General features: G+C 38.6%; 1 protein-coding gene across 5 annotated transcripts in view; it reads right to left on the reverse strand.

Annotated features, from left to right (window-relative positions):
- Positions 1-14241, reverse strand: part of FAM118B (family with sequence similarity 118 member B) — a 45645-nt gene that overhangs the window by 9576 nt on the left and 21828 nt on the right. For all 5 annotated transcript variants that reach the window (XM_008688294.2, XM_040631060.1, XM_008688293.2 and 2 more), the window contains one exon: positions 10069-10321. In XM_008688294.2, coding sequence (XP_008686516.1) covers positions 10069-10321 — 253 coding nt within the window. The remainder of the gene's footprint in view (positions 1-10068; positions 10322-14241) is intronic.

Below are 14241 nucleotides of genomic sequence, written 5' to 3' on the forward strand. Positions count from 1 at the left end.
CAGGTAAGAAGACAATATTTTCTGTTAAACTTTCCTCATCTAGGGAATAACCAATAAAAGACAGCTAGTTCTAAAATGTGGTTTAGTAGCTCTTTTTCTTTTCTTTTCTTTTTTTAAAGATTTTATTTATTTATTTGACAGAGAGACAGCCAGTGAGAGAGGGAACACAGCAGGGGGAGTGTGAGAGGAAGAAGCAGGCTCTTAGCAGAGGAGCCTGATGTGGGGCTCGATCCCAGAACACCGGGATCACGCCCTGAGCCGAAGGCAGACGCTTAATGACTGCGCCACCCAGGCGCCCCTGGTAGCTCTTTTTCTAATCCTGGGTTGCTTTTTACAGATGTTTATGGATTTAGGAAAAACAGCTTACCTTCTCCCTGCCTGTTTTTTCCCCTAGCATAATTCAGGAATTTGTTTACAGATATGCTAGGAAAAATACTTAGTAAATAATAAAGGTTATTAAAAAATCTGCATTTTGCAACTGTTTTTAAAAATACCAAACACTAATCAGTTCTAAACAGACTTCCTTTTTTAAAAAATTTTTTTTATTTTAAGATTTTAAAAAATTTCTCATTTGAGAAAGAGAGAGAGAGAGAGAAGAGCGCGAGCATGAGCAGAGGGGAGGGTCCGAGGGACAGGGAGAAGCAGACTCCCCACTGAGCAGGGAGCCCAACGCAGGGCTCAATCCCAGGACCCTGAGATCATGAACGGTGCCAAAGGCAGACGTGTAACCAACTGAGCCACCCAGCCCTCCTCCTCCTTTACATATGGTTTATCTGAATAAGCGCTTTCCTAGTTTCATTCTGAGTGTATGTAAATACCTTGATGACTAATGAGGAAATAGAATACAAACCTCAGGTAGGAAGGTGGCTTTATAACTTAAAAGATCAAGTGGGCCGAGGGACACAGGAATTGCAAACGGGAACGTAACTATGTAATGTGCTATAACAACTGTCTTATCCCTATCTTGTTCCTGCAAATACCAGGCCAGTAGATACTATGAGAGCAAGAATCAGTTCATAAAGGACCCAGTATTTCCCAAATTCCAAGTACCTGTACTTAGCTGCTAGACGCATAGATATTAAGCTCCTTTTGTTTTTCCTCAAAGTAGTCCCCCTACCTTCCTGCCTTCCTTTGTGTATCCTTCTAACAGCGCAATGCTCAGAGAAAGATCTGTTTCCATGGAACCACGTAAGCAGATTCATAAAATACACTTCCATTTGCCAAATTCTTTTCCTAATTTTCCAAGTATTTTATAAAAATTATCCAGTCTTTAAATTATACCTACCAAAGAAATGGTAAATATTTAACCCTTGGAAAACTAGAGCACAGAGGTGAAACAGTACCTCTATTTGGTGGTTACACACCCCGACGTTTATCTGGTCTGTCAATCACTACTCCATGCAACATCTACCACTAGACAGGATTCTCATTATCCCCTGTTGTCAGTGGGCTCAAAGATTCTCTTCTAGCACTAAACAGATGGTATAGCCCATATTTACGTGGCTGAAAATGTGGATCATGTTTTTCAACTTGCCCATTTTCATTACATAATGGCATAAATAATTACATCACATATTAGCAGCCATAGGCAACCAACTGGCAACCTGAACAACCAGAATGAACAATCTGATCAGAAACAGTGAAGAATTTACAATCATACTTATTGAATTTCACCAGATACATGAATTATATCAAAAATATGATTCCCCTTTAATGTCCACCAAAATTACAACCTATTTACCCTACAGTCTTGCAAACCCATTTCTGGGAATATGTCCCACAGATACACTTGTATATGAAATGACATATACAAGGTTATCATTGCTCTGTTATCCATAGTAGTAAGACTGGAAACAAGCCAAGTACCTGTGTGTAGGAGACTGAGATGGCCAAGAACCCATATAAAGGAGGAAAGATCTCCAGGATTAAGTAAAATAAACAAGGCGCCGAACAGTACATTCAGAATGCTACCTCTAGTCCTATTTGTTTGTTTTGCAAAAAAGGAAGACTGAAAAGATACTCAAAAAGCTAGTAAGAGTGGTGACCTATGGGGGAGGGGTGAGTTTGGGAAGAGGAGGCAGACAAAGATATTGTAGGAATGAGATGTCATCTTTCTCCCCATCATTTTGATTTCTGCAATGTGCGTAAATAATATCTATTTAAAAAAGCAAAACTAAGCTTAAAATTAAACAAAAATTATGGTGATTTTAAGAACTTCCCTGTTGTGTTTTAGATCTTCATTTTGTACTCTGATTCATACACAAATGGTTATACAACACCATATTTCAGCACCAGTTTAATCATTACACACACAGATAAAAATATATGAGTATACAATCAGGTAATCATGGGTGTGGAATATTTTCTTGCTTCTAAGAAAAGAAATACTAAAGGTTAAAGCCTGGGAATAAATGCTGTAAGTCACTTCTTTTAGCTAACTATCTCTTAGTTCTATTTCTTTAAGTTATTATATCTTGCGTATCAACACGGGAGAGGAAGGAAAGGGGCTTTTTGTAGCTGTGATTTCCTGGACTTAAAACGAACATTGCTCTCTCTTGAAGCATGTGACCCGAAAACTAAATTTCCCACCAGTAGCCTAAGCAAAGACAAAGGAATGAAAACAAACAAGGAGGTTCTAGTCAAAAGGAAATGCCAAATTCCCACACTATTTTATGGACATATTTTTTTTCAAGATTTTATTTTTATTTGTCAGAGAGAGAGAGCCAGCGAGAGAGGGAACACAAGCAGGGGGAGTGGGAGAGGAAGAAACGGGCTCCCAGCGGAGCAGGAGCCCGATGTGGGGCTTGATCCCAGGACCCCAGGATCATGAACCGAGCCAAAGGCAGACGCTTAATGACTGAGCCCCCCAGGTGCCCCTGGACATTTTCTTATTCACTTAAAACAGCGAACAGAATCCAATGCAACTTCATTTCCTTCTACCCTTAACTCTCATCTTTCTAATCCCAGATACAGTAAAAACAAAATCCTGACTCTTTCCCACCACGGTTATTAACGTTTACAGCGCACTTACTATGCGCCACTTTATATACATCGTCTAACTTATACTTCGTAAGTTAAGCACCGTTTTACCGGTGCAAAAATAGATTCTGAGAAGTTAGGTGATTTTCCCAAGGCCCTAGTGCATTTAAATGGCAGAGTCTGATTCTGAAACCCAAGTTCTCTGCACTGAATGCACAATGTCACCTCTCTACTATAAGAAGCTGGCTCATAGATGGGCCTATTAAATTAACCCTGTCATATTACCGCTGTTAGATTCTTAAAAAAAAAAAAAAAAAGGACAGTTTCAAACATATATAAAGTAAAAAGAATATAAACCCCACTGTATACCCATCATCCAGTTTCACCATTATCACACATGGCCAATCTTATTTAACCTAAATTCCCCTCCACCATACCCCTGCCACCTTCTCCCCTTGAACAGAATTTTTCTTTTTTTTTTCTTTTTTTTTTTTTTTTAAATATTTTATTTATTTATTTGACAGACAGCCAGCGAGAGAGGGAACACAGGCAGGGGGAGTGGGAGAGGAAGAAGCAGGCTCTCAGCAGAGGAGCCCGATGTGGGGCTCGATCCCAGAACGCCGGGATCACGCCCTGAGCCGAAGGCAGACGCTTAACGACTGCGCCACCCAGGCGCCCCCTGAACAGAATTTTTCTGAAGCAATTCCCAAGCATATTTCATGCAGCTACTTTGATAGTTTCCTAAAAGGACCCCTCTTTACATATAAAACAAAAAGTAACTGCACTACCACCTGTCACACCTAAAAGAAAAAAGAAATAATATTAATTCCTTATTATTAAATACTCAGTGTTCAAATTTCTCTAAACATGTGTGTCTTTTTTTTTTTAAAGCCTTTGGTTTGCCTGTATTTTTTCTTAAGTATCCTCTATTAAAGTGGGTTTCAAAATGTGGCCCATGAACCCTGTGGATCTCTAAGATTCTTTAAGGAGTCTGCAAAGTAAAATTATTTTCATAATAACATTAAGGTAATTTTTGTCTTTTAAACTGTGCTGATATGTGCACTGATGGTGCAAAAGCAACTGTGGGTAAAACTGCTGGTGACTTAGTGTGAATCAGGACAGTGGAACCAAGCTGTGCCTGTTATCACTGCATTATTCACAACCAAAGACTTACAGTAAGAAAAAAAGTTCCAGTTTCACTTAAGAATGTCCTTAAGGAAAATTAATTAATTGTATTAAATCTTGACCCTTGAGCACATGTCCTTTTAAAAGCCTGTGTGAAGAAAGAGGAAGTATGCACAAAGCACTTCTGCTTCACACTGAAGTATGATGGTTGTCTCCAGGCAAAAACGCTTGTGTGATTGAACTGTAAGCTTGACAATCCATTTTTCCATCAAACATTATTTTTACTTAAACAAATTACTGACAGACAAACTAGTCATTCAGATTTGGGCATTCGCAGGCATTTTTGCAAAAATAAATGAAGTGAGCCTGCCATCGGTGGGAAATAACTGAGTACTGCTGCCACGGTTGCCAATGACAAAAGCTGAGCTTTCAAGCAAAACCCAGAAAATTTTTAAAAATTTTTATTTAAATTTGATTTAGTGAACATGTAGTATATTATTAGTTTCAGGGGTAGAATTTAGTGATTCATCAGTTGCATGTAACACCCAGTGCTCATTCCATCAAGTGCCCTCCTTAATGCTCGTCACCCAGCTACCCTATCCCCCTGTAGCAATCCTCAGTTTGTTCCCTAGAGTTAAGAGTCTCTTGGGGGGTGGGGGGGCGCCTGGGTAGCGCAGTCGTTAAGCGTCTGCCTTCGGCTCAGGGCGTGATCCCCGTGATCTGGGATCGAGCGTCACATCAGGCTCTTCCGCAGGGAGCCTGCTTCCTCCTCTCCTGCTCCCCCTGCTAGTGTTCCCTCTCTTGCTGGCTGTCTCTCTGTCAAATAAATAAAGAAATAAAAATTGTTAAAAAAAAAAAAAAGAGTCTCTTACGGTTTGTCTTCCTGTTTTTTTCTTATTTTTCCTTCCCTTCCCCTATGTTCATCTGTTATGTTTCTTAAATTCCACATATGAATAAAATCATATGGTATTTGTCTTTCTGACTTATTTCACTTAGTATTATACCCACAGCTCCATCCATGTCACTGCAAATGGTAAGACTTCACCCTTTCTGATGGCTAATATTATATATCTTATTTATCCACTCATCTGTCAGTGGACATCTGGGACCTTTCCATAGTTTGGCTATTGTGGGCATTGCTGCTATAAACACTGGGGTGCACGTGCCCCTTTGAATCACTGTTTTTGTATCCTCTGGATAAACACCTAGTCGTGCAATTGCTGGGTCATAGGATAGCTCTTTTTAACTTTTTGGGGAACCTCCATACTCTTTTCCAGAGTGGCTGCACCAGTTTGCATTCCCACCAACAGTGTAGGAGGGTTTCCCTTTCTCTACATCTTCACCAACATCTGTTGTTTCCTTTAGCCATTCTGACCAGTGTGAGGCGGTATTTCATTGTGGTTTTGATTTGTATTTCCCTGATGTGGAGTGACGAGAATTTTTCATGTGTCTGTTAGCCATTTGAATGTCTTCTTTGGAGAAATGTCTGTTCATGTTTTCTTGCCCATTTCTTGACTGGATTTTTTCTTTTTTGGGTGTTGAGTCTGATAAATTCTTTATATATTTTGGATACTAGCCCTTTATCTGATAGGTCATTTGCGAATATCTTCTCCCATTCCTTGAGTTGCCTTCTAGTTTTGTTTCCTTTGCTGTGCAAAAAGCTTTTTATCCTGATGAAGTCCCAACGGTTCATTTTTGCTTTTGTTTCCTGTGCCTCTGGAGATGTGTCTAGCAAGAAACTGCCGTGACCGAAGTCACAAGGGTTGCTGCCTGTGTTCTCCGCTAGGATTTTGATGGGATCCCTGTCTTTCATCCATTTTGAGTCTATTTTTGTGCATGGTGTAAGGAAATGGTCCAGTTTCATTCTTATGCGTATGGTTGTCCAATTTTCCCAACACCAGTTGCTGAAGAGACCGTCTTTTTCCATTGGATACTCTTTCCTGCTTTGTCGAAGATTAGTTGACCATACAGTTGAGGGTCCATTTCTGGGTTCTCTATTCTGTCCCATTGATCTATGTGTCTGTTTTTGTGTCAGTACCATACTGTCTTGATGATTCTTATAGCTTTGTAATACAGCTTAAAGTCTGGAATTGTGATGCCTTTTTAAACATTACTTTGGCTATCTGGCGTCTATTCTTGTTCCATACAAATTTTAGAATTGAAAAACGAGAATTTCAGAAAACTTTAATCTGCCACCATGAGCCTGACAAAAGTATCCAAATACTTTTGTGATGAGATTGGTGGTGTTATTAATGAATGCAATTTTTTGAGCTGTGCAGTGAAATGTGTCACTATCTAGGAGATAATGTAACTCAGTCAACCAAGATTTTCCAAATGACCAGTGCGTGATGTTACAAAATCATGCGTGGGTGGTGAAAGATTCATTCTAAGTGCGAGATGGATCACGGATTTTAATGCAACCGAATAGGAAAGGTTCAGATTCCATATTACCATTAATATGGATTTGACTTCAGATTCCATATTGTTATTAATCTTTAGGAAGGAAGCCACTACTTAACTGAGTTTTTAGTGTAGTATCAACAACGAATATCTATAATTATCTAAAAAGACTATTAAAATACTTTTCTTTGTCAGCTACATATCTCTGAGACCTGATTTTTTCCATACACTTAAACCAAAGCAACACACAGTATATAAAGCAGATAGGAGAATGCAGTTGTTTTCTATTAAGCCAGATATTAAAAAGATCTGCAAAAATGTGAAACAATACTATTCCCCTCACTAATTTATTTTTGCTTTTTGGAAAATATAATTATTTTCCACAAACATGTTATTTACATGTAACAGGCTTATTGTTACTTTTAAGTGAATTAATATTTTAAACATTTCTCAATTTTTGATAGTGAATATTAACAGAAATACTCCACACAGACAAAAGCTGCTTGAGTTTCTCAACAGTTTTTAAGAATATATAAAGGAGTCTTGAGACCAAAAAGTTTAATAATTGTTCCTCTTTTGCAACTGACACCAACCCGTAGCTACATTTTAAGGTTAATAATAAATCTTCATCTGAAGACAATTAGTGACCCCAGTTTGATATATTTGGTAGGTATACACCTATTGACACCAACTTCAAGACTTCTCATTACTTTCAATCACAATTCGCCCAATTAGCAAAATCATGCTTTCTGTTCTCAGGAGACTGTGACGGATTAGGGCAGGTTACAGCCAAGACATGACAACACTGTGCATCCTAGTCTGAAAGAGAACTTCTTTACCCACAGACCAGTCTTCCTAGTCTAACACAGTACTCATGAGCTCTTTCTTTTTTTCCAGAAAGGTAACATTTTTATTAATTAACTGGCTGACACACTTCTGTAATACTTTTCCCTTATTATTTTTTGGCTACATACTCTTTGATTACCTTCTTATACGACAACAATTTTGTATTTTTTGAAGACATTAAAAAAATAATGTTTTCTTTCCTCTTTGCTCTCAAGTGTACTTTATCAGATATTAATACAGCCACTCTCACTTTCTATTGATTAGTGTTTGGATTATACATATTTCCCATCCTTTTACCTTTATTTTTTTTTTAAGATTTTATTTTTATTTATTCGACAGAGATAGAGACAGCCAGCGAGAGAGGGAACACAAGCAGGGGGAGTGGGAGAGGAAGAAGCAGGCTCACAGTGGAAGAGCCTGATTTGGGGCTCGATCCCATAACGCCGGGATCACGCCCTGAGCCGAAGGCAGACGCTTAACCGCTGTGCCACCCAGGCGCCCCTACCTTTATTTTTAACAGCTCTACTGAGATACAATTCTCATAACATACAACTCACCTAATTGAAGCGTAAATTCGATGAGTATTTATAGAGTCACAGATACTGCAACTGTCACCACAGTCAATTTTAGAACATTTCATCATATCAAAAAGAAACCATGTACCCTTTAAATATCACCCTGCTGCCCTCCATCTGTGCTCCAGTCCTCGGCAACAATTAATCCACTTTCTGTCTCTAACAGATTTCCCTATTCTGGACATTCTGTATGAATGCAATCATCTAATATGTGGTCTTTTGTGACTGGCTTCCATCACGCTAAGGGTCATTCACATTGCAGCATGTTATCAGTGCTGAATTCCCTCTTACTGGCAAGTAGTGTTCCACTGTATGAACGTGCCACCTTTTGTTTATCCACTTGACGGTTGATGGACATCTGGGTTATTTCCACCTTGTGCCTACTATGAATACTGCTATCAACATTTGTGTGTAAGTTTCTGTATGGACGTATGTTTTCATTTCTCTAGGGTATATCTAGAAGCGGAACTGCTGGGTCAGATGGTAACTCTATATTTAATTGTTTGAGGAACTGCCAGACTGTGTTCCACATTGTCTGCATTATTTCACAATCCCAACAGTGTATGAGGGATTCGATTTCTCCACATCCTCGCCAACACTTAACTACCTGACTTTCTGACTCTAGCCATCTTAGTGCATGTGAAGTAGTACCTCATGTGGTTTTGATTTGCATTTTTTCTAATTTGCATTTTTCTAATGACTACATGAAAAGTGTGGAGCACCTTTTCATGTGCTTATTGGAACATGGAACAATGTCTATTCAAATCCTTTGAATTATTTGCCTTTTTATTGTTAAGTTATAATATTTCTTTATATATTCTGGATAATGCACCCTTAGAAGATATATAAATTGCTAATAATTTCTCCTGTTCTGGGGGGGGGGGCGCTGTCTTTTTACTTTCTTGATAGTGCTTTTTGAGCCTGTTATAACAGCTTTTACATTTGGTAAGGTGCAGTATATCTACTATTTCTTCTGTTACTTGTGCTTTTGGCATCATGTTTAAAAAACTGCTGCCAGGTCCTAAGTCATGAAGCTTTAAATCTGTTTTCTTCTAGGAGTTTTACAGTTTTAGCTCTTACATTTAAGTTTTTAATCCATTTTGAGTTAATTCTGTATTACGGTGTGAGACAGAGGTCCCAAGAGCTCTTTAAAGCCTAGTAATTATTTACATTATTCTAAGTTAGTAACAGTTTATCACAACCAAGGACAAAGAAATGAAAAGAGGAAGTAAAAGGTAGTGAGTTTCTGAAATGAGTCATGAACCAAGAGGAAAGTACTTTTAAATGGCTCTCTTTTAGACTAACTCTTAATGATATTTCTTTCTTATAAGCCTAGCTAGGGCCTGGGCTAAGGGGGTGAGAATCAACACTAATAATTTACTTTATAACAAGACTTATATTTGTTTCCCCAAAATATATGATTTATTAAGATCTCGAACATCTTAAATGGATTCTGATTTTGAAGGCATTTTGAAGACAATGCAAGACAAGGAGGTCCTTATCATTCATGAATTGGTATCCAACTCAGTTTGATAAAATAAGACAAAATTCTTTATAAATATTTTGAGTGATCGCCTTTAAAAGGAACATGAAAAAAAAAAAAAGGTGTTGCTTCACCCCAAAATGATAAGAATTATCTCTAATCTTTCTGGGGTTCTCTAAAAGGCATGGATGCCAGGGAATACCTCTCTCACAGTAATGAGCAGAGAAAAAGTAAATGCAAAACACAGCAATAATGGGACAGTGGTCTCATTTTTATACATATAAAGACACCAACATCATTACTGCCATCATCTCACAGACAGACAGACATGCACACACACACAAATGGATCAGGATAACTACCCTGAATAGGGTCCATAAGCCGACTTTTGTGAAGAGCCAAACGATACGCAAATCTATAAGTTAAAGGGGCACCTGGATGGCTCAATTGGTTAAGCCTCCAGACTCTGGATTTCGGTTTGGGTCATGATCTCGGGGTTGTGAGATCGAGCCCCGCATGGTACTCCACTCTGGGCGTGGGTCCTGCTTAAGATTCTCTCTCTCCATCTGCCTCCCCCGCCAAAATGAATATCCTTATTACATTCAGCACGTGTGTCATGGTTTCAGGAAATAATGCCAGGATACACAGGCGGATACTCACAGGAGAGAGTTTCTGGATAAGGTCATGGGCAACATGGACAAGATTTTTGTCTTCATGGAGACATTTCTGAAATTTTCTGCTCTCCTCATCTTCTAGAAGATCAAAATCAATGGCAGCATCCAGTAAGGCCTGAATTAACCCCTTCCAGGACTTCAGGGCTGGAACCTGAGGTGCAACCGCAGCACTAATGCCTGTTCCAATCACCAGCACAAGTTCCCGAGGCTTCTTAGTTTTCAAGCTTGGTAGCAGCTTCCTAAAAAAGTCAACCAAACAAAGAGGATTGGGAATGGCCAACAGATATGGGGCACATGGAAAGACTGCTGAAAATCATTGTTTTAGCTATTACTTCTATAGTTGCAAAGAGGACAAGTACCAGTTTCTGATACCTCTCCTGAGTATCTTAGGCAAAAAAATAAGAATATTGTGCCAGGGCTTACTGAAAAACCTATTTCAGGAATCCTAAAAGGCAATCTTAAAATGAATTTTCTCCCTCATAGTTCTCTCAACATAAGAAAACCCACCAATAGTAGGGAAAGATCTAATTACATTACAGCCCAGCTGAGTTTTGTTAACTAAATTATATCTTAAACCAACATTAAATTTCAAAAAACATGGATTCCAGAAAGAAAAGAAATCCATACAAATTAAATTCCTATTGTTGAGAGATATGAAACAAGAGATGAAAGAAAGCCAAAGTTAAGTCAAAATTTTGTAAACACTAATAACATAAAACTGAGCATGACTAAAACTGAGAATGAGACAGTCAAATATGGGAATACATTTCACTTCAATTTTCTAGATATCTGCAAGACAAAAAGGAAAAAAGAGAAGAAAAAAAGTAGCTAACAGAATTCTGAAAACAGAGGAGCTTCATGCTAGCTAAATAAACAAAAATACAACTATTCAACAGATATGACAAGAAATGGAAAACATTCCTTCTTACCGTGACAAGCACAGAGTTCTTTGTTGAAGAGAGAGCACAGGCACAAGTTTTGTGTTCTGGTTCTCCAGAACCCCATCCCCCACCCCCACCCCCACCCCCACTTCAATCTGGAAACTGTATTAAAATCTGTTTGAAATACGTTTACTCACTTTAATTTTTGCTAATGGCACGTGTTTTCCAAAAACTGCCTTTCTCAATTTTTTGTCAAAATAATAGAAAAAGGATTTGCATTTTGGCATAACATAAGAAACGGTACTTTAAGCCTTGGGAAACCTGTTTTGGGGAAACAAACTTTAGAACTGCCTTCCCTATCTTCAACTCCTGCATTCAGTCATTCGACAAATATGAAAAACTTACAAAGTACCAGACACTACAGTAGGCACTAGTAATGTTTCTATGAATAAAATGAAGTCCCTAATCTCAAAAGTTTAGTCTACTGGAAAAGACTGATAATAGATATTAGAAGCAAATGATGAAAATGAGTTTCAGTTCAAGGCAATCAAGACATGGAAACATACACAAATATATACTCACAGAAAATTTCTAGAAGGATTCACAAGAACTGTTAATAGTTGTTAATGCTGGGTATTGGGGAGAATATTGATTTTTACTTTTCACTTGATTGTGCTGTATTATTTGAATTTTTTTTTTACCTCATCCATTATAGGTTTAAAGTGTAATTTGCCTAATTTAAAATTTCCAGTTTAAAAGGAAAAAATTAGCAGTTGTGTTTCATTTCTGATTCTTCCTAAAACCACTAAGTAACTAATTTTTTTAGAGGACACAAATTCATAAAATTCAAAATAAGAAAAGATGGCAGCAGACAACAAAGGCCAACAAAATTTTAGGAGTTGTACAGTAAGAGATGATTCCCTCTATAAAACTTTGGGAATGTTCAAATAAATCTGAAGGTAGAGGGGCAGGTGGGACCAAAACAGAGAATCTGTTGCAAGGCCATATTAGAAGCAGTTAGAACTCTAAGACTGAGGCTTGCTTTCCAGACAGGTTGAACCAGAGGGTTCTGTTTCTGAGAACACTGTGCCCAGATTGGGAAAGGGAATTAAATAAAAGTCAGTATATGAAATATAAGACTCTCCCCTGCTCCCTTCTCCCAGAGGAACACTCTCAGACACTGGCAGTCAGCCTTACACCTGCACCCTATTCCCCATCCAGTGATCCTCTTTTGGGGAAAATGGCCAGCATGAGAGAAAAGGCCCACACACTCTGATAGGTGGGGATTCCTCAGCAACAGAACATGGCCCATGCTTGACACCCACAGAGAAGCCCATCAGCGACCAAGTCCCTTATGCACGCACAGATTCTCCAACTGGCTGTTTAATGTCTTCTCTTAAATATGAGCAGACAAAGAAAGGTCACCTTACATTTGAACAAAGCCCCCAACGTGAGAGTTACACCTAAACAAACCAGCAGATAGAAAAGAATGTACAGGAAATAAGTGACAAGATGGGAAAGAGAAGAAAAATGGAAAAGAAAATGGTATCTCATACAGATTAAAAAAAAAAAGGCATCTATGAAAAATGAACAAAATGCTATAAAAAAGGGGTGGGCAAACATTTCTTGGAAATTAAGAAAGTAATGAATAAAAACTTCGTAACATTGGAAGAAAACAGAAAATCTCTGAGAAAGTATAATGATAAAAAAAAAGCAATAGAAAACTACAGTGTTGGAGCACTTGGGTGGCTCAGTAGGTTAAGCATCTGACTTTTGATTTCGGTTCAGGTCATGATCTCAAGGTCATGAGATCAAGTCCCGTGCTGGGCTCTGTGCTGGGCATGGAGCCTGCTTAAGGTTCTCTCTCTCTCGGGACACCTGGGTGGCTCAGTTGGTTAAGGTCTCCCTTTGGCTCAGGTCATGATCCCAGGGTCCTGGGATCGAGCCCCACATGAGGCTCTCTGCTCAGCGCGGAGCCTGTTTCTCCTTCTCCTTCTGCTTGTGCTCTTTGTCAAATAAATAAATAAAATCTTAAAAAAAAAAAAGATTCTCAAGGGGCACCTGGGTGGCACAGCGGTTAAGCGTCTGCCTTCGGCTCAGGGCGTGATCCCGGCATTATGGGATCAAGCCCCACGTCAGGCTCTTCTGCTATGAGCCTGCTTCTTCCTCTCCCACTCCCCCTGCTTGTGTTCCCTCTCTCGCTGGCTGTCTCTATCTCTGTCAAATAAATAAATAAAATCTTTAAAAAAAAAAAAAAAAGATTCTCTCTCTCGCCCCCCCCACCCGCACTCACACACACTCTTTTTCTCTCTCAAAAAAAGAAAAAAGAAAACTACAGAGTCTTAATGCAGAAGGTCCAACATCTGAATACCAAGAGTTCTACTACAAAGGCACAATATAGAAAAAACTGTAAAGGAAATTATCAAATAAGGAAAAAAATTTTCCAAAGTGAATTATCAGTAGCTACCAACTTGGAATGGCCACCTGATATCTAGACTCATACGAAGGTATATCACCGTGAAATTCCAGGTTGCTGAAAATAAAGTAACTATCCTTACAAGCTTCCAATGAAAAAGAAGAGGTCACATCACACAAAGGACTGAGAATCAGCAGAGTCACTATTCTGGCAGGAACACACAGGAGCTAACAGAGAAGGAGCAATAATTTCATAACTCTAAGGAAAATGATTTCCTACCTAAAATGCTACACTCAGCCAAATCATCAAAAAAATGGACGAATATGATAAGGACATTTTCAAATGTCTCCAAAAACTCTTCTCCTGTGAATCCTTACTAAGGAAACATAATGAGAGTATTTTTCAGCAAAATGAAGGACCACACCAAAAGAGGGCAAGACGATATCCAGGAAAAGAGAGGATCCAACACAGGAGAGATGTAAAAGGAATTCTGGGGGTCACAGGAAAGGAAAACGGCAAACATCAGCAATGTAGCAGGCCTGGAGAATGAGAGTCTAGAGCGGAGGACAGTCCAGAAGGAAAAATCTATGAAACAATGTAAACTAGTAAATTACTGATGAGTGTCAGCATATCTAAGAGATTTATTCTTCTGTCACAGAGTTTGAAGATAAGCTGATAGGTACATAGAAAACAAAGCAAACAAACAAACAAAAAAGAATCTTTAATAACTTGGAGGAAAAAATGGACGAGGAAGTATAATCAAAACACTGTTAGGCTCAGCTATGAATACTATTAATACAGTCATATACGTAACTATTAAAAAACTGACTTAACCAAAAATTGTGATATAAAACACCAGGGG

This window comes from Ursus maritimus, unplaced genomic scaffold (assembly GCF_017311325.1).
Source record: "Ursus maritimus isolate PB19 unplaced genomic scaffold, ASM1731132v1 scaffold_16, whole genome shotgun sequence".
NCBI lineage: Eukaryota > Metazoa > Chordata > Mammalia > Carnivora > Ursidae > Ursus > Ursus maritimus.